General features: G+C 34.7%; 1 protein-coding gene across 9 annotated transcripts; it reads right to left on the bottom strand.

Moving 5' to 3' along the window:
- Positions 1-8,173, bottom strand: LOC120093027 (metal tolerance protein 1-like). 9 transcript variants are annotated; one of them, XM_039051323.1, is made up of 4 exons: positions 8,015-8,118; positions 7,460-7,503; positions 5,363-5,461; positions 2,120-3,577 (listed from the first exon to the last, which is right to left on the bottom strand). In XM_039051323.1, the coding sequence occupies exons 3-4, from the start codon at positions 5,393-5,395 to the stop codon at positions 2,315-2,317; spliced, it is 1,296 nt and encodes a 431-aa protein (XP_038907251.1). In that variant the 5' UTR covers positions 5,396-5,461; positions 7,460-7,503; positions 8,015-8,118; the 3' UTR covers positions 2,120-2,314. The 9 variants fall into 9 exon arrangements, with proteins under 9 accessions (XP_038907249.1, XP_038907248.1, XP_038907251.1 ...); XM_039051321.1 differs by lacking the exons at positions 5,363-5,461; positions 7,460-7,503 and adding an exon at positions 1-535 and having other exon boundaries at positions 2,276-3,577; positions 7,892-8,145; XM_039051320.1 differs by lacking the exons at positions 5,363-5,461; positions 7,460-7,503 and adding an exon at positions 1-530 and having other exon boundaries at positions 2,276-3,577; positions 7,892-8,145.
- Between the last annotated feature and the right edge of the window lie 492 nt (positions 8,174-8,665).

Genomic DNA, 8,665 nt, shown 5'->3' with positions numbered 1-8,665 from the left:
AAGAAAAGATTTGGTAGATTTTTAGATAGACCAGACATTGACGGGCATCCTCATATGAAGTCAATATGAAGTAATTTGCATGGTTAGTTTTTGAGCAATATTGGATCCATCCAAAGAAGCATCTATCTCTTTGCATCTATGAATTCTCATGCTAGTAGATTTGGATTCAGAGGTAGCTCCAAAAGGGGCGTTTGCTTATTGGATTGAGAGCGCGGTAGATGCTTCTTACCGAACCGAACTCTTTTTTTTATTCAAAACACCAATTACAGTATAATAGAGTTGTAATTCATTAGTTATTCCAAAGCTTTCATACCTATTTAGTTGGGATCTTTTTACGCGGTCTGAGTCTTGGTCTCCTTCCACTGCTTGTAAGCTTACAGTTTCATGTTCTATTTCTCTCCCGAATTTACTAGAGATCTTAGACGGACACCCAATCAAGGCCGCGACTCTCGCCCTTTAGAGATAGGAGCACAATAAAAAGTTCCTACCATTCCGTCATCCATCACTGTTGAGTCCCTATCCCTTTGCACCTATGCTTTCATCACACGCAAAAACAGTTAAAATATTTAAAGAAAGATCTGAGAAGAATGTCACGTGACAACCTATGATTGGACAATTAGGACCATCTAAAAAGCAAAATTTATTCAGAATTTGTGCTTTTTTCCCTGAAATATTTCATTTTTTCTTCCTCCAAACTTCCTCATGACTCATACTCATGTACATATTTGATAGTCCGTAAGTTTAGAAATGAGTGCATTCAGTTTCTCATATTTTAAATTGGTCATTTAGTCACTAAGTTTTAAGAATGAGTTTAAAGAAGGTCCTTTTTTAGAAAAAAAAAAAAAAAAAAAACTAACTAACTAACTAACTAAATTTGAACAAAAATTTGACTAAGTTTTTTTTTTAAAAAAAAAAAAAAAAAAAAAAAAAAACTCTCATCTCCCTTCTTTCTCTCTCCCTCGTCTTTGGATCTTATATTTATTATATTGGATATTACATATAAGTTTCACTACTATATATATACCTTCTTTCTCTTATATCGTTGAAAGGGTTAGATCAAAAGTTAGAAGGAGAATTGTTTTGATATTTAAAACTCAAATTGATTTGTCTAGTAATGATTTTAAATGGAGAGATACCTAAGGAAATTGGAATGCTGAAGTCTCTAGTGGTAGGTTTGAACCTTTCACACAATAAGCTTACAGGCAGGATTCCTACATCATTTAGTAATTTATATAATCAATTTGGAATGGTTGGATCTTCCTTCAAATCAATTGCCTGGTAACATTTCTCCTCAGTTGTTAACTCTTACATTTCTCTCCTATTTGAATCTCTCACAAAATCAACTGTCAGGACCAATTCCTCAAGGCAAATACTTTGATACTTTTGGGAATTCTTCCTACTTTGGAAACATTGGACTCTATGGGTTTCCTCTGTCAAAATGTGATGCACACCAAAATGACCACAAATCTCAATTGCTACATGAAGAAGAAGAAGGTGAAAGTTTGGAAAAAGGGATTTGGTTGGAAGCTGTGTTCATGGGTACGGTATTTGGAATACTTTATTGGGTATCTTGTTTTTCAATGTAAACTTATGTGGATTGGGACAATAGTGGAAGGCAAAAGAGCTCAAAAGATTCAAACATCTAGGTCCTAGGAGAAATCATAGGCCTAGGAAAAGAAATGACCAAGTATGTCTTGTTAACTTATGAAATATTTAAGCTTTTTCAAGGCAAATAAATTTATGCATGCCACAGTTACAAATGAACTATTTTAATTCAATTATTATAATTTTAAATTTTTTCACAAACTCATAACTATTTGATCTTTGATTTCTTAAAATTAAACCTATAAATAAATATCATTCCATCCATCCCACGGTCTAAATTTTAATATCAAACAAAACTTGTTAAAATATATTTAACACTTTTAGCAATATTTATGAATAAAAACTGGCTTCCTTTTTAACTATGCTGAAAATCAGGCCATACTTAACCCAATTATTTTAGGTTTTTTTATAATAATTCTTTTAGAAATGGTTAAAAGCAACATTAACGTAAACAAACAACATGGATAAAAATTGGGTTTGGATCGCGAGTTGAATGAAACACTATTATAAGCAGTTTTTAAAATGATGAGCAAGCCAAGTTTGAATTTCCCCTACTTAATATACTTGCATTGAAAAGTAATTCCATTTCCATCTTATGAAAGACAAGCAGAAGATATGCATTTAATACTTGGGAATTGAAAAAGAAATGAAACTTCGTTTGAAACCATACCTACAAGTACTACTACAAAGCGTATAGCATTTGAAGATCCTACTGGCGCTCTATCTGAATGGTGACATGGCTGATGTTGTACTCTCTTCTAATATACTCAATAACCTTGTCCAATACCATGTCTGCATTTGCCTCTGGCTTTATTATAACATGGCATGCCAATAGAATCTTCCCAACAGTTATGGCCCATATGTGCAGTTCATGGATTGCAACTACCTCCTCCATCTCGCACAAACCCTTCTCAAGCTTTGTTGCGTCCACCTCCCGCGGCGTGCTCTCCATCAAAACCTCAAGGATATTTCTAAGCATTTGAATTGTTGTGCACAGCACAATTGCAGAGAAAATTAGGGTGCATATAAGATCAAGAATCTTGTATTCGGGTTTATACCATATGATTGCGCCACCGATCATTACCCCAATGCTTTGGATGGAATCTCCAAGTACATGAAGATAAGCTCCCTGTACGTTTATGTTTCGTTGTTTCTTTTGCGTCTTAGTAACCGTTCGTGGATGATTTCCGTCATCACCATAATTCTCAAGCAAGGGTGTCGTTACTGATTCCTTGGGTGCATAATGATGATGGTGGTGCTCAACACCATCGCTCACACCACCCTTCTCTTCATGGCGGTGGTGGTGCATGGTCACACTTATTCCATGACGATGTCTATGATCTTCATCACCATGTTCGTGGCTGCCATGACCATGGTCGTGCTCACCATGTCCATGACTGTGATCATGAGAATGGGCATGACCATGTTCGTGACCAAGCAGCAGAGCCATAGCTACGTTAACAACTAACCCAAACGTAGAAACAGCAAACATGAGCAACCCCTTAACCTCTCCCGGACCATTGATAAGTCGGACAATAGCTTCGTAAACAAGAATTCCAGCTAGAAGCCAGATCATCTGAATGGAAACGAGAGCACCGAGTATTTCAATGCGGAAGAAACCATATGACTGACGTGGAGTTGCCTCCCAACCAGAGGCCCAGAGTGAGAATAAAGAAATGGCAAATGCAGCAACATCTGACAACAAATGGGCAGCATCAGTCAATATTGCAAGACTGTTCGCTTTAATGCCTCCGACTACTTCTACACTCATAAAAACGATGCAGAGAACGACTGCTATGCAAAGCTTCCGCATGGACGCAGATCGTTCCTTTGCATCTTTTGAACTGTTTTTTGCATCAGAAAATCCACAAGAAGGTGCATCCCCACATATTTTACTTCCCACAATGCTAGGCCCTTCAGCTTGCACATCTCCACACACTTCAATTATGTGACCATGATCTTGCACTTCCATCTGAGATTCAGTAAGAAAACATGTTTATGGGAGAACTCAATGATATCAACATAAAAATATGAAACACATATTAAAAAGCTAAAACAATCATATTTACAACAAGGATAGAACCAAAAGCAAGGGCATAAAAATCCTCGGTTCTGTATAGTATCCTTTTTTCTTTTTCTTTGAGATATCTATCTATTACATCTACAACTTAACTATGCATCGTGAACCCACGACAAGACATGCCAGCTGATAGAATGATCATTTCCCTCACCAATATACATAACGTTTCATCTCATCCCTCATCAATCCAAAATAACTAAACAATTCCCTACCAAAGTTATTAAGAAAATAGTCGCCCACAAATTATTGCAGAGGGATTTCAAGGGTAAAAATATAAGGGAGGGGGTCGCTGAAAATCATAATTTCCAAATCAATAAGACATGACAACAAACATGATGAGGTTGAGGCCTCTCATGAAGGTAAACACAAGGCAGTTTGAAAGGAACTTGGTTCTTCAGATCATGAAAATAAGTTACCCATTTCCCATTTCCAATACAAAATGGGGAGATCTATAGGACAGAAACAAACACATACTTCATAAGCAGTGCATATAGCAAATTTACAATGGATTCAGCTGTAGAACCACCCTGCTACAATTAAGTTTCCATAAGGATATTGAACAGTTAACTACATGATAACTATTAGCATGGAATAAAGTAATTGTCAAACTTGGACCAATGTTCCTTTTTAAAAAACAAGAAACAAACATTGACCAATGTACCTTTTTAAAAAAGAAGAAACAAACATTGACCAATGTACATTTTTAAAAAACAAGAAACAAACGTTGACCAATGTACTTTCCAGATCATCTTGTTTGTTGACCGAAACTCCGTTACCACCATAAAAACTTGAGGATTTGACCAAAACCTCTTTACTATCTTGAATGAATTTTATATCTGTTGTTATTAATCAGGACTAAAGTAGAATTAAAATTGTCATTTGCTTCAAATTTGAGGATTTGAGAAGGGAAATGGGAGAAACAGAGAGAAAAGGTCTATCTTCTTTCTTATCTCACGTTACCACCATAAAAACTAATAATAATAATAATAATAATAAATAAATAAATAATAAGAAAAAAGAGGTAAATATATAATTATAACAATTTTTTTCAATATCCATGACTTGGGAGTGCAAGCTAGCTTACACCTTGACTATTCTGGACAACTGTCTTACCCTCGAACATTTGGTTCCCAAGGTAACTAATAAGATATTAAATCGAAGGTAGGGAGTTGTCAAGGGATTGAGCCCATTTCCTCAAGTCTTACTAACCACTAGGCCACCTATAATAGTTTATTTAAAACAAAGCACACTTCTACATCAGATATTCATGATATTCTATCCATACATTAATAGGCTTCTAGTTAGCATGATATATACACTAATCATAAAAATTAACTTATAAGTAGAAGATGCCACATAAGACCAGAATCTATTCGGGGGCAGGGAATTGAGAAGATGTGAAGTTTAGTCATTCTTATGCAAAAATACCTTTAGTAACAATTTTGGTACTAAACTTCAAAATTAATAAGTAGAGAACAAGTTTAGCAGACAGAACCATACAGCCATGTAAAGCCAAACAGTTTTTTGTTATACCACTGGGAAAAACCTTACGTTTGCTCCACTATTGCAAAATCAGGGTCGACACATAAACTTGCTACATTATCGACCAAAAAAAATGGTGCACCCTGAGAATTTTGCTTTTGAAGGAAACTGATATGGAATGCAAATTGTCCTTACATTTTTCTGTTTTGCACCAAGAATCTCTCCCATAACTTGAAATTTTCAAGTAAAACATCTTCCAATAAGAATGAGAAATTTTTCACAGTTAGCATAACCCTATCATGGAAACAAGAAAATTAATCGCCAATTAACTGTCTCATGATCATCAAAAGTTCCCTTCCACAAATCACGAAGATAAATTATTTTCACAAAAAAGATGGATGAGCTCAACAATATTTTGTCACGTTAGCCTTACCATTGATGTCAATTATCACACAAGCCATCATTATTACCTTACACTATATCATTGATTTAAAGAAAGCGCATTGCATAAAATGGCAAGATACTTGTTAATAGCCTCAACAACCTTTCCATTTTCAAATAGAGCCATGCATTACATATTTAAAGGCATCATGAACTTCAGTTTATTTTTCATCCCCTCCCCAAACACAATACTCCCATGAGGAAAACAACCAATTTACTAACAAGAACAGAACATATAGACGGGCCAAAAAGAACATTGGTGTACATGCGAAAAGAATAATGATGGAAATTGAGAGTACATAAATACGATTCCTCCCCTATTCTTTCAAGCTATGGTCTAACATCTCTAACAGCCAGAAGATGAATCTTTTTTTTTAATGAGAAACATTAAGTATAATTTCATTGATAGTCTGAAATTACAAAAGGGCAAAAGATGCCAGAAGGTGAATCTTGTTTCTTGTAATTCCCATGACTCAGCCTTTTTTGAAGTTTCACTTAATAAATGAAATACAACCCATTGTTTCACATAAAAAAGAAAGTACATAAAGACGACTAAAAGTAAAATACAGCAAGCCTTGCATGATTCCTTAGTTACTCATAATTCTTCATATCATTTGCCATTTACAATTTATTTTTGCTTCATGAATTGTTTGGATATTGTAACCCCATTCGGTAGCTATTTATATTTCTTGTAGGGGCTTTTCTTGTAGGCAGACAAATCTTGGATCAAGCCCTAGTTTCCACTGAAACCATTGAGGATTATAGAGCTTGAAAGCAAGAGTGGATAATTTTTAAGATTGGTTTTGAGAAGGCCTGTGACTATGTAGATTAAGATTTTTTGGATAAGATCCTCGAGAAAAAGGGGTTTTGACTTCAAGTAAAGATCTTGGATTTGGAGTTGCATTAGGACAGTGAGGAATTCCATCCTTCTTTCGCTGTTTGGCTAGCCCCTCTCTGTCAAACGACCCTATTTTTTCCTCCATGAAAAATTCTAGGTTTTGCGTTTCGCAAGTGATGCAAGGAAGGGTTTAAACATTTGATTGGAATTTGGCCCAGTGTTCCTCTTTGGTTGAGATTCTTTGTTAAATTCTTTGCAGGACAGCCACGGAGGATCTTGATCATTTACTTTGTAGATGTGATTTTGCCAGAATTGTCGTTTAGTTGAGGAGTTTAGTTTTAACTTCGCTAGCTTACAGAGTTGTAGGGACTCAATTGCATAGTTTCTTCTTTACCCATCTTTTCATGAAAATGATCATCTTTTTTTGGCAAGGTGGGATGTTTTCCATTTCATGGGGTTTTTGGTGTGAGAGAATAAAAGAATCCCATCGTATCAGAGAACAACAGAATCTTCAGGGGGTGAGAGATTTTCTAGCTATGTTTGGTCTCTAGTTAGACACTAAGATTCTATATTCCTCTTTTGGCATTGGGGACTAGATCTTTTCATATTTATTTGTTCGGTCAATATTTTATTGGATTGGAACCCCTGTTTGTAGTTTGTGACTTGGCTCCCTGTTTTTTTCTTTTTTTTGTAGGCTTCTCTTCTTTTGTATGTCATTGTACTTCATTTTTACTCGATGAGAGTTCGATCTATCATCAAAAGAAGAGAATGTATGCTTCATATATATATAACAAACTGAATGGAGAAGACCTCCCTCTCTAGAAATATCTTTAAGGCACATTAGATGTGGAATTCTATGGTCCCTAAGAAATGGAGAAGCTAATAACAAGCTGAAAATTGCAAGGACTGCAAAGGAAATCAATATCCAGCAGAAGAAGAAACCATAATAATACCCAAAAAAAAAAAACCTCAAAACGGTATCTCTACAAAAAGCATAACGATGAGACACACACCTTATAGAGGAAATAAAAGGCTAAAGCAACCAAACAGCATCCAACTGGCAAACAAACGGGAAATAAAGAGAACAGTGTCAAACTACAGTGCTAAGAGAAACACATATTATGAATCTAACAGGAATCAATCTCTTAACTCAAGTTTGTGTTGTTCAATGAAAAATTCAGTTTACATAATAGACAGAATCATAGTCAAATCAATGAAAAACAAGAGAAAAAAGAAGCGAGCTTCGACATATGAGATATAGTTAGAGCAGCATTATCAGCAGTTGAACGCACAGAAAACAAAAGACAAAATCCAAAAGGAGAATAATGTATGAACAAAAAATGGGAACAACAAAAAGGCAAAATACTGGTAAGAGATAATATACTCAGAACAAAGAATATACAAAAGAACTCAAGGTACTTGGCCATCAGAATCGAGTTCTATACCATGCAACAGTTTTTTAAATTCAAGAATCGGAAATAGTGGAAGAAATGTCTCGAAAATAGTTGGAAGAATGAAATGCAGAAAAAGGAAAAGGAAAAGCGGGAAGAATCGGCGGAAAAGAATACCTCGGTTGTGCGCATGTGCCTGAAGGGTTGAGAGGAGAAGAAAGCTGAAGTTGGTGAAGAAAGCCCTAGGAAATGGCAGAAAGGGAGAAAGTGAGTTGAGCCAAAAAAGGGAAGAAAACAATGGGGTGGCAATTGGCAATTGGCAATTGGCAACTCGCAACGTTGAACAAAAATATCGAAACGTGATTTTAACCCCCAAAAACAATAATTAAATAAATGCTGGTAGAAACTAGAAATAACATTTTAAAAATAAAAAATTTAAAATATCATTTTGACGATTTGAAGTTTATCCAATTTCAATATTTTTAAATTATTTTTTACCCAATTTAGTTAAATAAATAACCATAATTTTCGTTCAAAAGAATATTGAATTTTTTTTAAATAATGTTATTTTAATAGTTATTAACAAAAATAGGGTTGGGCGGATAATATTGACAAAAATAGATTTTTTAATTGTGTACTACATGATTAGATGTATAGTTTAAATGTATAGTTTATGGATCAATGATTATATATGTTGGATGATTTTGTTGGTCTATTTGTTGGGTTGATTTGAGAAAATATATGTATTTGTTTATAAAAATGAATATTGCTTCATATATATATATAATCATTTCGTTTGCATTTGGGCTGAATTAAATGTATGATTCG

Source organism: Benincasa hispida, chromosome 12 (assembly GCF_009727055.1).
Source record: "Benincasa hispida cultivar B227 chromosome 12, ASM972705v1, whole genome shotgun sequence".
NCBI classification, from domain to species: Eukaryota; Viridiplantae; Streptophyta; class Magnoliopsida; order Cucurbitales; family Cucurbitaceae; genus Benincasa; species Benincasa hispida.
This window is presented reverse-complemented; position numbering and strand designations above follow the sequence as displayed.

Coding starts and splice junctions, on each gene's coding strand:
- LOC120093027 (XM_039051321.1), bottom strand. CDS start 8,029: ATGCGCACAACCGAGGTATTCTTTTCCGCCGATTCTTCCCGCTTTTCC. Junction 3,578..7,891: donor ATTTAAAAAACTGTTGCATG/GTATAGAACTCG, acceptor ACTGAATCTCAG/ATGGAAGTGCAAGATCATGG.